Raw genomic sequence first — 18,162 nt, forward strand, 5'->3', positions numbered from 1 at the left:
GAAATGCTGGATCAGGGAATATGTAACTTTACTAGAAATTGCCATGTTGCCCTTAACAGAGTCTGTACCATTACATGCCTGTCAGCAGTGTATAAATGGCTGGCTTCTCTTTAATGAATCGTTTCTTTTTTTTTTAATTTTTATTTATTATTTATGATAGTCACAGAGAGAGAGAGAGAGAGAGGCAGAGACACAGGCAGAGGGAGAAGCAGGCTCCATGCACCGGGAGCCTGACGTGGGATTCGATCCCGGGTCTCCAGGATCACGCCCTGGGCCAAAGGCAGGCGCCAAACCGCTGCGCCACCCAGGGATCCCTAATGAATTGTTTCTATACATGATTGAGATTATCCTGGCTATACACATTTTAAAAAAAGGTTTTATTTATGTATTGAAAGAGAGAGTGAGCACGAGCAGGGGGAGGGGCAAAGGGAGAGGAAGAAAGACAAGAAGACTCCAAGCTAAGCAGGGAGCCCGAGGTGGGGTTCAATCCCTGAGATCACGACCTGAGCTGAAGTCAGATGCTGAACCGACTCAGCCACCTAGGTGCCCCTGCCCATGCACATTTTTTTAGCTTTACATTTTATCAAAAGTGTTTTATCACATCAAAACTATTCATAAACCACAAAATCCTTTAAAATTATAAATGTTCATTTTAGAAAGATAACTTTACTAATTGGTACTTTTTTTTAAACACAAGCTCTACACCCAACATGGGGCTTGAACTCAAGACATCCCAAGATCAAGAATCCTGTGCTCTACCAGTTGAGCTGGCCAGGCACCCCAGTAAATACCTTTTGGATATATATCTCTGCGTATCTCTCTCTCTTTCTCTCTACACACACACTTTTATGTGTGAGTATACACACAGATGTATTTATCTGTGCATGTATGTTTAACTAAAATGAGATTGTATCATTCCTAACTTGCTTTCTAAAACTTAATAAAACAGGGATGTCTGGGTGGCTCAGCGGTTGTCTGCCTTTGGCTCAGGTCGTGATCCTGGAGTCCCAGGATCGAGTGCCACATCGGGCTCCCTGCATGGAGCCTGCTTCTGCCTCTGCCTATGTCTCTGCCTCTCTCTCTGTGTCTCTCATGAAAAAAAAATATTTTTTTAAAAAAATAAAAAAATAGGGCATCCCGGGTGGCTCAGCGGTTTAGCGCTGTCTTCAGCCCAGGGTGTGATCCTGGAGACCCGGGATCCAGTCGCACGTCAGGCTCCCTCCTTGGAGCCTGCTTCTCTCTCCGTCTGTGTCTCTGCCTCTTTCTCTCTCAGTGTCTCTCATGAAAAAATAAATAAAATCTTAAATAATAATAATAAAATAATAAAATTTAATAAAACATTTTCTTGTTGCTATGATTGCATCACTGGGATTTTCTAATTGTGTTATTATAAATAATACTATGATGATGCCTGTATGTATACATTTAATTTTAAAGTATTTCCTTAGGTCGCAGGGTACGGGTATTTTAAAAGCTCTTAATACATATTGAGACTTGGGTAGCATGGGTGGCTCAGCCGTTGAGCGTCTGCCTTTGGCTCAGGGCATGATTCTGGAGTCCCAGGATTGAGTCCCACATACGGTTCCCCGCAGGGAGCCTGCTTCTCCCACTGCCTGTGTCTCTGCCTCTCTCTGTGTATCTCTTATGAATAAATAAATAAAATCTTAAAAAATAAAACAAAACATACTGAGACTTGCAGTCCAGAGAGGCTAGTAGGACTGGAGGCAGCTTGTCCCTGCCCCCTCTCAGCACCCCCAGCTCTAACCAGCGTTGGTGGCTTATACCTTCTCAGTTTCTATGGAGGCTATTAGGACCTATTGACAAATTTTATGTAGACAGATAACAACCGGATTTGCATTTCGATTCCAGCTACAGGGCCTGATAGCTCTGTCAATCCCCTTTGGCCCCTAGGAGGCATTCAAGAGAGATCTCTAACCTGTTGCTATGGAGACAGCAATGCAAGCCTTCATCTGAGGGGCAGAGAGGATACTCACTAGACAATGCACACCAAGATCCTTTCTGTGTCAGGACTTCTACTTATGTGAGTCCCTCTGTATTATGCCTGTTTATTCTGTAGATTTCAGAATACCAGTAGCTCGTCCCTCCAGAGCTCTGAGTGCCAGACCCTTTACTATGCGCCCACCAGGCATCATCTCCTCCGAGGTTGGTACCATGACTGTCTTTCATTTTGTAAATGGGAGAATTGCATCAGAGACTTTACATTGCTGGTAAATCTGGCCTCATACCCAGGCTCAGAAGTATTCAGAGCCTGCATGCTTCACCACTGAGCTTCCCTGCCTCAGCCCACTTCCCTGAACCATTAGGTGGACTGTGGGAGTAGCTTCCAAGCTAGACGCCTCAGACTGCTTTTGTTTGTAGCACAATTTTAAAACATCATATTTTTGAGTCTTAACAAAACAAAACAAAACAACAATTCCAGATTTGTCTTCCTATTTCCTGCTTCCCTCAAAAGACTGGGAGCTGAGACATCTGTAAGCTCCTTCAGGGCAGGGCCCACATCATAATAATCTCAGTATGAAATGCTGGACATGGTGTTCAGACTTTGGGAGCCCAATTTACCAACTGTGATATTAAATAGAAAAGTTTCCCTGGATTCAAATCTGATACATAAGCTACAACATTAATCAAAGGAACCATGGTTGAACTAATTTAACATAGACTGGTTATTTTGTGTGTGTGTGTGTGTGTTTGGTGAGCCTCCTTTGGAAACAGTGTAAAAATACCACATCATGGCATCTGTGAAGTGATTTCAGAGCGCTTTTACGATCATTTATAATAATAGCAGGCTCTATGCTAGGTGTTTTGACATACATCACGTCATTATGTAACCTGTTTTTCAGAAGAACTAGAGAAGCTAGCAGGGTAGCTATTATTATCCTTGGGTTTGTTTGGTTTTGACGGCTGTGGGTTTTTTTTTTTCCCAGAGGAAGAAGCTGACGTTTGGACAACCCACTGGTCTGCATGGCCCCCCTTTTGTTAGAGCCTCACAGCACAGAGCAGCAGAGCTCTGGAAGGCCTCCCCACACCGGGATCTCCTTTGGTTCAGGGCTATAGGCCAGCTCAAGGCCAGGACCCAGGCGTTCTGGCTATTTTTCTCCCTTTGTTTCTTGGATCAGAAAATTCTTCAAGGCTTCAGAGGAAGTACAGGGAGTTGATTCTCATGTATCTGGAGAAGAGCACATAGAGGCGGCGGAACCAGAGCAGCTGGCTGTGGTGGCAGGACATGGCTCTCTAGAAGAAGCAAAGACTAGTTAGAAGACATGCACTGCTTCACTCCTTTCCTCACCTGAAGTTCTTCCTCCCACGAACACACCTCATGCTAATAACTTACTCTGGCTTCTTCCTGTAATGCGTGAACGCCTCTTGATTGGCCTCCAATCACTGCCTCCCCTGTCCCATCTCTTACCAACAGCCCTGTGATAAAACTACATGATGCCACTGACGGCTATAGAGTGTGATTGGTTTCCATGCATTACCTCAATTTATTATTTTATTTTATTAAAAAATATTTATAAGATTATTTATTTATTCATGAGAGACACAGAGAGAGGCAGAGATATTTGAGCTTTCCTTCAAAGCTATGATTTTGCTGGTTATTCAATCCTACATCACTCATCTGCTGAATATTAGTTGCTTTTTTGACTATCATAAATTACACCAATGAGCATTCTTGCTCATAAATCTCTGAATGCATCTTTGTTCATTTCTTTAGGATAAAGTCTTAGAAATAAAAATGATTGGGTCAGAGTAAGTGCAAATTTATTGAAGTATACAAGTAATACATAATGATTTTGTAAATATATTTACTTATTTAATTAATTTATTTTTTAAAGTAAACTGTTTAGTGTGGGGCTCAATCTTACGGCCCCAAGATCAAGAGTTGCATGCTCTACCAACTGAGCCAGCCAGGTGCCCTGTAACCTGTTTGTTTTTACTTAGTATATCAAGAATATCAAAAGGTAAGTACATTCTAAACAGACTGACTTTTCTTTTTTAGGTTTTTCTTTATTTATTCATGAAAGACACAGAGGGAGGCACAGACATAGGAAGAGGGAGAGGTAGGCTCCCTGCAGGGAGCCCCATGTGGGACTCGATCCCAGGACCCCGGGATCACGACCTGAGCCAAAGGCAGACACTCAACCACTGAGCCACCCAGGTGCCCCAGATTTCTGAGACTTATTGCTATGATTCCCCAAAAATATTTTACTAATTTACAGATCTCGTTTAAGGGTTTAACAATGGGTTCTATCATTTAATTTACCTTTTCCTCTTCCCTAGCAAAAATGTTATTACTTTTAATTTATTTTTAATTTTTGATTATGGTATTAAGCACAAAATATAAATTTTTACCATCTTAACCATTTTTAAATGTATGTTTCTATAATCTTACCCATATTCATATTGTTGTGTAAAAAATCCATAGAATTTTTTTCACCTTGCGAAAAGAAAACTCTAAACCCACTAAAAACCAACTCCCTATTTTCCCCTCCTCCAGTCCCTGGCAACCATCATTCTACCTTCTGTCTCTGTGATTTTGACTACTCTAGATTTCTCATCTAAGTAGAATCATAGAGTATTTGTCCTTTTGCAACTGGCTTATTTCACTCAGCAAAATGTCCTCAGGGTTCATCCATGTTGTAGCAGATGACAGGATTCCTTTCTCTTTTTTTAAGCCTGAATAATATTCCATCCTAAGTGTGTAGATTTTCTTAATTGATTCAAATGCTAGGGACATTTGGGCTGCTTCTATCTGTTGGCTCTTGTGTAACATGCTGCAATGAACATGGATGTGGAAATCAAGACCCTGCTTTCAATTCTTTTGAATATAAACCCAGAAGTAGGATTGCTGGATCATATAAATGGCTACCATATATGGTAATTACCATATATGGTAATTCTATTTATTTTTAATTTCTTTGTATTCTTTTTTTTTATTAAGTAAACTCTACCCCCAATGTGGGGGCTCGATGTAATGACCCCGAGATCAAGAGTTGCATGCTCTGGGCAGCCCCGGGGGCTTAGTGGTTTAGCGCTGCCTTCAGCCCGGGGTATGATCCTGGAGATCTGGGGTCGAGTCCCACGTCGGGCTCCCTGCATGGAGCCTGCTTCTCCCTCTGTCTGTGTCTCTGCCCCCCACCCCTCTCTCTCTGTGTGTCTCCATGAATAAATAAATAAAATCTTAAAAAAAAAAAAAAAGAGTTGCATGCTCTGCCGAATGCATCAGGCACCCTGTATTTACTTTTAATTTTCTTTAAAAATTTTTTTTCTTTTTAAAATTTATTTATTTATTTATTAGAAACACAGAGAATGGTATTTATTTATTTATAAACACAGAGAATGGTATTTATTTATAAACACAGAGAATGGTATCTATCTATCTATCTATCTATCATCTATCTATCTATCTAAAACAGAGGGAATGGCAGAGACACAGGCAGAGGGAGAAGCAGACTCCTCGCAGGGAGCCTGATACGGGACTTGATCCCGGGATCCTGGGATCATGCCCTAAGCCGAAGGCAGACACTCAACCGCTGAGCCACCCAGGCACCCCTACTTTTAATTTTCTTAGGTTCAACATAATTCAGGTGTTCCTGGTCAAGATAATTCAGGTTGATCTGGTTAAGATGCAGCAGTAAATTTGTGCTTCCTGTTCCAAACACATAGTAGTGACAAGAAAATGCTGAGAGAATACAGAGACAAGAATGGGTCAAAACTAACACCAAGAGCACCATGAACCTAAAGAATGTAAATACAAGAATGACAGCCTGAAGCAGAGGATTGCTGGCTCAGGGGCTCAGAGCAAGGTGTTGGCTGGGAGTCCTTCTTCTGAAGGATCTCACTGCCCGGACTCTGTTGGATGGGCCAGGGGCTCGGTTGTCTGTGAAAAGAAGTTGGGAAGAAATGCCATGGACTGCTCTGAGGGCAAGCTGAATGCTTTGAGATCAGCACTGAGCTGAATTACCTTTGGGCTTTGTGACTGGAACTGCCAAGTGAGGACCTGATTCTGGCCTTCAAGAAATTGCAAACTCTCTAGACAAGGGTTGGGTGTGTGTGTGGGGGAGGGGGGTAGCACAAAGGAGGAGGGGAATAACATTCCTAAATTCAACAACCTTGTGCCTAATTTGCAAATCAGAATTCCTAAAGACATAATGTAATGTGAAGAAAGAGAACTAATAAAATCAGCAACTAGACCGTGAATATATTTAAGATGAAAATAGTTTTATAAAACACTTTATCAGGGGCACCTGGGTGGCAAAGTTAGTTACATGTCCAACTCTTGGTTTCTGCTCAGGTCATGATCTCAGAGTTGGTATCTCACGGTCATGAGATCGACCTTGAGTTGAGCTCTATGCTTAGCACAGAGTCTACTTGAGATTCTCTCTCCCTCTCCTTCTGCCCCTCATGTACACTCTCTCTCTCTAAAATAAATAAATAGAGATGCCTGGGTGGTTCAGCAGTTAAGCAGCTGCCTTTGGTTCAGTGTGTGATCCTGGGGTCCTGGGATCGAGTTCTGTATCTGGCTCCTTGGGGGAGCCTGCTTCTCCTCTGCCTATGTCTATGTCTCTGCCTGTCTCTCTGTGTCTCTCATGAATAAATAAATAAAATCTTAAAAAAAAAAAAGGAAACGACTCCTGGGTGGCTCAGTGGTCGAGTGTCTGCCTTAGGCTCAGGGCATGATCCCGGGTCAGGGATCAAGTTCTATATCCGGCTCCCTGTGAGGAGCCTGATTCTGTCTCTATGTTCTCTGCCTCCCTCTCTGTGTCTCTCATGAATAAATAAATAAAGTCTTTTAAAAAAATACATTAAAAATAACAATAAATAAATATTAAAAAAACAATAAAGAAAGCCCCACTTTGTCAGACCAAAATAATTACATTTTGGACTTTCAAACATCTAAGTAGGAGAAAAACCACCCTAAAGAAAAAATTATGAAATTAAAAAAAAAGTGAAATAATAGGCAGACAGAAAAGAAAAAAATTGCTGAAGTATATGCATCAGCAAAAAGTGAACAAAGAGGTAATATGTAAGATATAAGAAACAGAGAGGGCCAGGAATCTAGTGTATATCAGTAATGATATTATAAAGTACAGTAGCAGGGGCGCCTGAGTGGCTCACTTGGTTAAGCATCCGACTCTTGATTTTGCCTCAGGTAATGATCTCAGGGTCCTGGGACCAAGCCCTGATTCAGGCTCCATGCTCAGCAGAGATTCAGCATGAGATTCTCTTCTCTACCCCTCCCCCTGCTCATGGGCTCTCTCTCTGTCATGGGGAGGTGGAGAGGGGCAGAAGGAGAGGAAGAACAAGAAGCAGACTCCCCATTGAGTAGGGAGCCTGAATACTACACCTGAAACTACTATACACCTGAAACTACTATAATGTGTGTCAATTATACCTCAACAAAGGAAGAAAGATATTTCATAGAGTAGGGAAAAAAATTCAACAATATGCCAGAAAATAGACCTAAAAATTACAACAAAAGGGGCGCCTGAGATAGAGCCCACATCAAGCTCCCTGTTCAGTGGGGAGTTGCTTTTCTCTCTGCTGCCCCCCCGCCCCACTGGTGCTCTCTTTCTCTCTCAAATAAATAATAAAATCTTTTTTTTTTTTTACACTTGATCTCAGCCAAAAGGCCAAGAAGTGATTTTTTTAAAAGATATCATTTATTTACTCATGAGAGACAGAGAGAGAGGCAGAAACATAGGCAGAGGGAGAAGCAGGCTCCTCAAAGGGAGCCCAATGCGGGACTTGATTCCAGGACCCCAGGATCATGACTTGAGCCAAAGGCAGATGCTCAACCACTGAGCCACCCAGGTGTCCCTAAATAATAAAATCTTAAAACAAATTTAAGATGACAACAAAAGGTTAAAAATAAAAGTATTAAGGGGTGCCTGGTAAGTGTTTGCCTTCAGCTTGGATCATGATCCTGGGGTCCTGGGATGGAGCCCCACATTGGGCTCCTTGCTAAGCAAGGAGCCTGCTTCTCCTTCTCCCTCTGCCTGCCTCTTTCCCTGCTTGTGCTCTCTCTCTGTCAAATAAATAAATAAAAAATTTAAAAATAAATAAATAAATAAATAAAGGCATTAAAAAGCCCCGTGTTGGGTGTGGAGCTTACTTAAAGAAAAACGATAAAGGTATTTTAAAAAGATGAGCCATGCAGATACAAGTCCAAAGAAAGCTATTATAGCAATGTTAAGATTAAAATAGAATTTAAGGCTAAATCATTAATTATGAGAGACATAGGATGATAAAAGGAATAGTCTACTAAGATGATATAGCAACCTTGATCTTTTATGCACCAAACATAAATAAATCAAACACAAAGACAAATGGACAAATTCAAACTCAGGGTGGGAGATCTCAACATACTTGTATCATAAAGTTATAGATCAAAAAGTTAAGAAAGTAGTTAGAAAGTAGTTAGAGGGATCCCTGGGTGGCGCAGCGGTTTGGCGCCTGCCTTTGGCCCAGGGCGCGATCCTGGAGACCCGGGATCGAATCCCACATCAGGCTCCCGGTGCATGGAGCCTGCTTCTTCCTCCGCCTGTGTCTCTGCCTCTCTCTCTCTCTCTGTGACTATCATAAATAAAAAAAAAAAAAAAAAAAAAGAAAGAAAGTAGTTAGAATATACAAGTTATGACCAACATATGTACTAATAAGCTCAATCTACTGGTTATATCTGGAATCTGAAATGCAATCAATAGAGTACCCACATTTTTTTTAGATAAACATGTTAACATTTATAAAGACTGATCATAAAGTAGGTCATTCACTAAGGAATTCTCAATAAGTCTTTAAAAACCAGTATTACAGAAGTCACATGTAATGACCAGAAAGGGATTCAATTCTAAATCAACAATAAAAAGGCTATACAATGATTCTTGTTCTGGTAGCTATGTCCTATAAAGTTACTGCAAACAGTTGAAATAGTCAATACTGCATCATTTTTCCTAGGGGAAATAAAGGCTTTGGTTCTTAAGAGCCTCTGGTGTTAACATTTTCATCAGCTGATCAACACATAATCGTGTTTTATGTATGTTTCTGTTTAAAGATGCTTTATTTAATATTATGTTATTGATTCGTTTACACCAAATACACAACCAACAGGGCTATAACTCATGCATGAATGAAGCTTATTTAACACACATACTTTCTCTGTAAGTGCCCTAGACAGCACTTGAATGGCATCCTTAGAGGACATTTTATTTAATTTTTTTAAGACTTTATTTATTTATTCCTGAGAGACTCAGAGAGAGAGAGGCAGAGACACAGGTAGAGGGAGAAGCAGGCTCCTCTCAGGGAGCCCAATGTAGTACTCGACCCCTGGACCTGGGATCATGCCAAGTGACGCTCAACCACTGAACCACCTAGGCATCCCCTTAGAGAACATTTTAAACAGTAAAATCACCAACAAAAAGCCCCAAAATGAGAACAATGGGGCACCAAATATACTGAGGAAAGGATACTTGTTTATAGTATGAGAGCCGAAACAAGGTAGAGATTTCAACCTCAATTGGAAACCTGGGTGAGAGCATCATTGGCAACTTAAAACTTTTCACTGTCCTGAAAATACACATGTCCACAGATGACCGCAAAAGTAACATATTAATTTTGGGGTTACAAGTAAATTTTAGCACGTTGGTGCATTTGAAAATATGGAACCTGTGGATAATGAGGATTGACTGTATTATATACACACAGAGGCATGTACAAACTTTAAAATACACCCTTAAAAACCTCATGTATTAAAGAGGAACTCACAACAGAAACTATACATTATTTAAAACTGAGTGACAGTGGGAGAAGTACATATCAAAATTTGTTGGGTGCAGCTAACAGAATACTTCAAGGGAAATTAATAGTATTAAAGTATATATATATATTTTTTTTAGTATAAAGTATATTTTTAAAAAATGATTGAAAGTGGAAAAAAAAGCTAACCTTTTCAGTCCAAGAAATTAAAAAAAAAAACAATGTAAAACATGAGTAAAGTAGGACAAAAAATAAAGAACAGAAATTAATGAACTATCAAATAAAACAAAGGAGAATTCATGTTTTTGGTCAGTGTTGCATTCTCAGTATCTAGCAAAGTGCCTCTTGGTAGGTATAAATGTTTATTGCAGACAGTTCAAAAAATTAAGCTAAGCAAATATTATTATTATTTAAAAAAATTATTATCCTGAATTCTCTTAGCTTTACTCATTGCTATACTTCTCTCTCTGGTAGACTTAAGTTAATTGTGGGGCGGGGGGTCACACCTGAAGACAGATTAAAGCAATTCTCCTTAATTGCCTGCTTCCTACTCCATGGTTTTCAGAATCACCGCCCCACGACTGCTAAGAGATTTCACTATGAGAGCTTCATTGGGCCTGACATTTCCTCAATAGGCAAATAGGCCTCTAGTGTTCTATCGTATTGGCTCTTTACAGAGGTTCCTGGCAGGTCTGAGTTCCTCTTAGACTCAAGCTGTGTGGCACATTCATACAGTAGAATGCAGGCACCCATTACAATCCTAATGCATAATGACATAGAAGAAAATGGTCATAATGTTGTTAGAACAGGTTTTAAATAGTAGGCACTGTGTGAGCCCATTAAAATACATAATATTCTTTATAGAGAAGGTATGTGTTCACATGGATTATCTCTGAGTGATGGCATTCTGGGTAATTTTTATTAATTATTTTCTTCTTGATGCTTTTATATAAAATCCTTTGATATGTTCTACAATGAGCATATTTTTTTACTTAAAAAAAAAAGCATGAAAAAAAAGCATGTATATGGGATACCTGAGTGACTCAGTGGTTGAGTGTCTGCCTTCGGCTCAGGGTGTGATCCCAAATTCTGGGATGGAGTCCCACACTGGGCTCCCTGCAAGGAGCCTGCTTCTCCCTCTGCCTATGCCTCTGTCTCTCTCTCTCTGTGTCTCTCATGAATAAATAAATAAAACCTTAAAAAAAGGCATGTGTTATTTTTATGATCAGAAAAAAAACGGTGAAAGTCCTTGATAATCTATGACCGCCAAGGTCTAGCTGGATAGTCCTAACACTCAAATGCTGAACTGCTATGGAAGGTCTTCCATTAGGGGTTGTGAGGGGCCACAGGGTCTGGGACACAGATCTAGAGGAAAGGTGTCCAGGAATTCACAATCCTTACCTTGGCCTGTGCCACTTCTTTGCTGGTGAGCACAAAGAGGACATCCTGCCTACGAAGCAGAGTAAAGGGCAGGTCCAGAAGGGAGATATACTTGCGTAACACATTCACTGACTGAAGCGTGAGCACGGAGCACCCTGGTTGTGGGGGAGGGGGGAGGTGAGAGGAGAGAAGTGAAGGGTCTTATTGCTTCCAGGCAGATTTTCCTGGAGTACCCTACTGCTGCCTTGGGGTTCAGGGCAGGGCAGGACTGTGGCCATGGAGTTGCCAGATGACTCTGTAGCACCAATACTACTCTTTGCCTATCATTCTCACAGATAGGAAGAGTGAAGGGCCACAGAACACCTGGCAGGCTGCCCTCTACTCACAACATGCCCCAGTAAGATAAGGTTGGTTCTAGAGGTTGGAAATGGGCTAACTCAAAGCCAAGGGAAAGGTGATGAAGACCAGAATTTCTGGATTGGGAGATAAGAGATCTAGACCTCACGGACTTGGGAAAGTCCCAGTCAGCTCTTTGACACTCAGTTTTCTCATCTGTAAAATGGTGTTGACAGAGTAGCAGCCTGTCTCAGAGGGTTGAAATAAAAATAAAATGAACTACAGTCATGTTTCAAAGACTTCATAACCTGGTAAGCTCAGCCTACTGAGAAAGAGCACACTCCACTATGTTTTCATTTGCTTCATCTTCATATCACTCCTGAGGGATGTATATTATTCCCATTGACAGACCAGAAACTGGCCCAGAGAGGTTAAGCATCAGTGTCACATAGTAAATGGCCACGTAGGGTCAAACACCTTCTAACTCAAGCAGATTAACTCATTAAGCACCCATCAGCCATTTATAGCCTACCTAAGTAACTGGGGGCTGGGATGTGAGTTTAGATGGACAGGCTAAAGGAACACTGGAGGTGAAAAAGACCTACCTGGGGAGAGAGCTAGACAGATGAGTGGGTAGGGCCTGGTGTCATGGTTAATTTCATGTGTCAACTTGACTGGGTCACAGGGTACCCAGATATTTGGCTGAACATTATTTCTGGGTATGCTTACAAGGGTGTTTTTGGATGAGACTAGCATTTAAATCAGTGGACTCAAGAAAACAGATTGCCTTCCCCAGTGTAGGTGGGCATGATCCAATTCACTGAGGGCCTGAATAGGAGAATAGGTGGAAGAAAAGAGAATTTGTTCTTTTCTGCCTGTTGAGCTGAGATACTGGTCATCTCCTGCCCTTGGACTTACACCACTGGCTCTCCTGCTTCTCAGGCCTTTGGACCCAGGCTGACTTATGCCACCAGCTTTCCTGGGTTCGCAGCTTACAGACCGCAGACTGTGGGACTTCTCAGCCTCTGTACTTGCATGAGCCAAGTCCTTGTAATAAGTATCTTTTATATATGTATCTCCTATTGGTTCTGTTTTTCTAACACATCTGGCTTCCCCTCACACCAGAGGCTGCCTGGCTGGCAGGGCACTTCCCAATGGATACAACCTGTATTTAAGGCCTGAGGACCCACACTGACAGACACAGTGTGCTGGGTAAGGAAGAGTATGGCCCAGCCTCCCGAGCCCCACCTTTGCTCATCCTAGGGCAGTTCTCTATATATTTACAAATTTCACCCAATATGTTTCTTAGATAGTAACTAGCAGACTTTTACAAAAGGGACAACTTACCTTTAGGTAACCTCCCTTCTGAGTGCAGGGTCCTGGAAGAGGAAAGGACAGGATTGAGAGGGAGCAAGAATTCTTTTGCAGTTAACAGAAAGAGCCTTTGGAGTATAGGGGTCAAGGGCAGGCCTCCCCAACATGGGTCACAATGGCAGATAGATTACCTTGAGTTAACAGCCATAAAAACCCAGCAAATTAAAACAAAACAAAACAAAACAAAACAAAACAAAACAAAACAAAACAAAACAAAACCCCAGCAAATTCAGAATTGCTTAACATCCCCCACTCCCCCAACCACCACCTAAATTTACATTAGAAAGAGGGTCTGTACCAGGAAGAGAACTAGTCACAGAGATATCTTTTTACCTAAAAAACTTATCTGCAAAACAGGGCCACCTCTGTTTTCCAAGCATCTCAACTTCCTGCGAATGGTCTTCCTCTCCTTTGTACCCTCAGACTCCTACCCTGTTCCGGAGCTCAGGATGACCTATAGGCCTCCTGTTGCCTGACAGTCTTTGGAGTTTCCTGTTTGTGTGGATTCCCCGTAGGACAAAATTAAATTTGATTTTCTCCTGTTAATCATGGAAATGTAATTCTTAGTCTAGCTAGAAGAATCTTGGACAGAGGAAAATTTCTTCCTCCCCAACATTAGTAAGGCCTGCCACATTCTATGATCCCTCTATAGGTTTCTGGGATTCCATACCTCTGGCTATAGCTGAAGAGACCAGGGTGAGCATCTTCTCCAAGGTCAGCCAATCTGGAGGCTGACCAATGGTTATGAAGTACCCTGGCCCAAGCTTTACCTATTAGAGATGAAGGTAACTGTGATGAACTCTTCAAAGGTTTTCTTTTTTTGAAATTGTAATATTAGTGTGACAGGAGACTAATTAAAAATATTAACTGATATTTCTCCCCTAATAGTTCTTTCTCCTTTTCAACCTCCCCTGCTCCCACCTTCTGATAGTGAAGGCCATTCTGCACTCCCTGCCTTAAAGGAAGGTGAGGCCAGTCCAACAGCAATGAACTCAAAATTGCTTGCCTGTTTCTGTTTAAAAGCGAAGGGATGGAGAAAGATGAGATAAGTGGCCCCACCCCACCCCCAACACACAGACAATGTACACATATGAAATGGATTCCAGTTCTACTTCTGCCATTATTCAGCCTGGCAGTACTTGGAAAACCACTTCACTTCCTCAGTTAAATCAGGTGGCTGGACTTAATGATAGGTGAGTTCATTTCCAACTTTACATATTTCACTGCTCTGGTCTGAGAATGTTGGGCATGTTTAGAAGGTTATAAAGTAAGTACTTCACTTCAAATTCTCCTTTCCCTTCCCCAGTGGCTAGGCCAGGCCCACTGCTCCGCCACTCATAATGCCCAGGAGAAGTACTTCTCTAGAGGGCAGGAAACACGGTATATATTTGTATATAGTAAGCCCCTCAATATCTTTGAAATGCATTCCTTTTACTAGTAAAATACAGATGTCCATCGGTAAAATAGGGTGGCTATGAAGAACAAAACTTTTCCTATTACATATGTGTATCTTCCTTCTCTAAAGAAAGACTTGATACAGTGTACAAAATGTACAATGGAAAATAACAAAATAAATTAGAATAATAGGAGGAAAAAGAAGATGAAGCCAAGAGGCACACTGATTTACAAAAGTCAGTCGTTCAGATTTCCCACATGTGCTACAAGGGGTTGTGAATTTGGCCCTAAAGCTCTCTGGCCAAACCAAAAAGAAATAAAATGTTACTCCATGGGGAAAAAACCCTCAGGTGTTGAGGAGACAAGACAATAATAATAAGACAATTTACAAAGAATTTCTCACACAGAGGGTGTTGAGATGTAGTGAGCAATGTGGCCAACACTGGCTCTCTGTAACTCAGTGGTCAGGTCCAGGGGAGCTCAGATGGTGGGTGGGGAAGTGCTTTTCAACCATCTGCCCTGGGGCACCTGGGTGGCTCAGTGGTTGAGCGTCTGCCCCCAGGTCTGATCCTGGGGTCCCACATCAGGTGTCCCGCATCAGGCTCACTCCAGGGAGCCTGTTTATTCCTCTGCCTGTTCTCTGCCTGTCTCTGTGTTTCTCATGAATAAATAAATATAATCTTAAAAAAAAAAAAGAAAAAAGAAACCATCCACCTTGAACAAACGAACAGACCCTCTTCCGCCTCACACAGAGTCATACCTCATGGCTGCATACAGAGCAATGTGATTGCTGTGACCACTTACTCCCCCTTCATCGAAAGTCACCACCTGTAGAGAAACACAGGGTGACCACTCATGCTTTCTCTGCCTCAGTTGCAAGGTAGCCATCCCCATCCCCTTGGCAAGAAAAGGAGCGCGCAGAACCCTGAAAGGTTTCCAATTCTGCATACATCTGAACTCACTTTGGAGTAGATCAGTGGTGTGTAACCATTGTGCTGGCCAGTTGTGTGGAGACTGTTTGCATGGATTTTACTGTTTACTCTTGTTCCAGACCAGCGGAGCAGAGTGGAATTCACCCATGATAGGGACCTGGGTTCAGAATATTTTTGTTTCTTATCTGTTTGGCCATTTATTAGCACATTTAGTTTTTCTGGCTGGCTGCTGTGTGAATTTTGTTCTTGTAGATGCTGCTTGATTTATTTGGCTTCTTTTCCTTGTGCCATGGACAAGGAAAGACCAGAGGCTTTGAGGGACATTATCCATCATGCCCTGGGGTTAAAATCACAGAAGTCTATTTACTCCTGGACTGCCTCTGTATCATCTACTTACTAATGATAAGCTTAGTCTAGGTTCCAACATTTCATTTCTGCACAGATGGAATAAAAAAAACCCAAATAAGTTTGGATAATAATTGTGCTACCTCAAATAATAAAAGAAATATAGAAAAGAGAACAGGGACTCAGAAAAAGGAACAGGAGTGGTTGGTTAGGGGTAGTAGAAAGAGGCAAACTGTCCCCAAGGAAAGAGGGTGGCCATGCAGGATGGACCAAAGGGACCAGGACCAGGATTGGTATAGGATGAGAAGGGCTTCCCTATTGGTCTATTTTAAATCATAAAACGTTGACTTCACATAGAGAGAACTCTCTGTTACAGTAAGAGGAACTAGCCTTTATTGAGCACAGGTAGGGGGTAGGAGGCTGTAGTTTAAAAGAAAATTTAAAGCCCTGTCAACAATCCCGATTCAAACAAGCCATAAACTCAGGTCATGATCTCAGAGTCCTGGGATCAAGCCCCACATCAGGCTCCCTGCTCAGCAGGGAGTCTGCTTCTCCCTCTCCCTCTGCCTCTCCCCCTTCTTGTGCGCTCCCTCTCCCTCTCAAATAAATAAATAAAATCTTAAAAAAAAAACAAGCCGTAAAAATAAGCACAAAATAAAAACATATTTATGAGATGAGACTATTGGAAATATAAAACACCGATATTAAGGAATTGTGAATTTCTAGGCATGAAAATAGCATTATAGTTGTGTTAATAAAGACTCAATGCCAAGGATTTACTTCAAAATAATACAGGATGGGGGGAGATGAACAGGTGTTTAAATGAAATTAATATTGACTATGAGTTAATAATTATAGGAGCCGAGTGATAGGAACATGGAAGTTCATTAAACTAAGTCTCTCTACAGTTGCAGGCTAGAAGTTCTCCCTAATGGAATATTAATTTAAAGAGAAAAGAGTTAAAGACTTATAAAAAGTAAACCATGAACACATGTCATTATACATTTGTTAAAGCCCATAGAATGTACAGCACCAAAAGTGGACCCTCATGTATGGACTTGGGGTGACGATGTGTCAGTGTTGCTTCATTAACTGTAAAAAATTGTGGGGGGCGAGGGGTTTGTGTGTACTTTCTGCTTAACTTTGCTGTGAATCTAAAACTCTAAAAACTACAGCCTCTTAAAAAATATAAACCTTGGGGTACCTGGTTGGCTCAGTCCATAGAGCATGAACTCTTAATCTCAGGGTCATGAATTCAAGTCCCATGTTGGGCATGGAGCCTACTTTAAAAACAAAACAAAACATAAAACTGTGTAACTCAAGGACCTTGTTCTGATCCCACTGTTCCATTCAACACAGGGTTGACAGGAATTTACCCTTATCTTGGACCTTACTTAACCCCAGCCATTGGGCAATCACAGAACTTGACTACTGAAGTTATTTCGAGGTTTAATGCGTTGGTCATTTTGCTTGCGAGATCAGAAAACTAACACCTGCTCTGCTTTCCTCACGGGGTTGAGGTGAAGACAAAAGAGCACCATGTGGAAGTGCTTACGAATGTGTAGATACGAATGTGTAGATACGACAGGAAAGGCTGGGGCATCTCAACTCCAAGTGCACTGCCATCAGTAGAGCATGACAATGTGGCCAGTGATCACCCTGGGGGTGCTGGAGAGCATTCCCTAGCTTAGGAGAGGTTTGGGGCCGGTGGAGATTGGCTCAATTGCTTCCTGCTCAGTAGGGACTCTGCTTCTCCCTCTTCCTCGGCCCGTCCCCACTCCTTGTTCTATCTCTCTCTCTCAAATAAATAAAATCTTTAGAAAAAAAATGAAATTTTACCCAGACCCCAATGAACAGGACTAATGGTGGGGCTACTCTGGTTGCTCTGGTTTCTCTAAGATGGTGGTTCTCAACGGGGAGCAATTTTGCCCCATGGCCATCTGGCAATGTCTGTAGATATAAATATATATATATGTATATATATATATTTATATATATATATATATATTTTTTTTGTCTGTAGATATATTTGCTGTGATGACTGAGGGGTGTTGCCACTGGGTAGAGAGGCGGGCTGTCAGTGGGGAGAGGCCAGGGATGCTGCTTGCTATGTATTGTACAATGTACAGGACAGTCCTCCACAGCACACAGTGACGGGAGCCCAAATGTCACAGCGCCCTAATGGAGCAGGGACAACCTGTGTTTGGTTCACGGCTATATGGCTAGTTCACAGCAAGCAGTAATTTATCACGTAGCAGGTGCTCAATAAATATTTGTTGAATGAAAGGTCGGGGTAGGGGTTGGCTGCTTTCTGTAGGGGGCAGCATTATACTTTTCAAAGCCCTGTCCTGGCAGCTGTTCCACATGTTCTCCCAGTGCTCTTGCAGTGAGCAGGACAGAGAGCTCAGCAAGCAAATGGCAGGCTGGGACCAGCTAGCACCGTTTCCTTCCATCACAGTGCACTAACGACTGCAGAGCCAGCTTTTGGCTTGGATAAAGGAGAGGTTTTGGTATTATCCCAGCATGGCCCAGGTGAGAATCTATCTTCCCATGCTTTAGCTCTGTGGTCCTCACTTCTGCTTCCCTGTTGGTGCTTTGTCTTCTCTAATTGTGGAGCCAAGGGGCACTT

At 41.9% G+C, this 18,162-nt stretch overlaps 1 protein-coding gene across 7 annotated transcripts in view; it reads right to left on the reverse strand.

Moving 5' to 3' along the window:
* Positions 1–2,765: 2,765 nt before the first annotated feature.
* The window catches only part of PIGL (phosphatidylinositol glycan anchor biosynthesis class L), an 86,020-nt gene continuing 70,623 nt past the window's right edge, over positions 2,766–18,162 (reverse strand). For 4 of the 7 annotated variants that reach the window (XR_005990146.1, XR_005990148.1, XR_005990147.1 and 1 more), the window contains 5 exons: positions 15,017–15,084; positions 12,835–12,866; positions 11,173–11,306; positions 8,389–8,595; positions 2,766–3,252 (listed from right to left, as the gene is read on the reverse strand). Coding sequence is in view for 2 of the 7 variants with exons in the window: in XM_041770188.1 (XP_041626122.1) it covers positions 3,154–3,252; positions 11,173–11,306; positions 12,835–12,866; positions 15,017–15,084 (333 nt within the window). In the remaining 5 variants the exon portion in view is untranslated. The remainder of the gene's footprint in view (positions 3,253–8,388; positions 8,596–11,172; positions 11,307–12,834; positions 12,867–15,016; positions 15,085–18,162) is intronic. The other 3 variants (XM_041770188.1, XM_041770187.1, XR_005990149.1) reach the window with 2 other exon arrangements.

The sequence above is a fragment of the Vulpes lagopus genome, chromosome 10 (genome assembly GCF_018345385.1).
Source record: "Vulpes lagopus strain Blue_001 chromosome 10, ASM1834538v1, whole genome shotgun sequence".
NCBI classification, from domain to species: Eukaryota; Metazoa; Chordata; class Mammalia; order Carnivora; family Canidae; genus Vulpes; species Vulpes lagopus.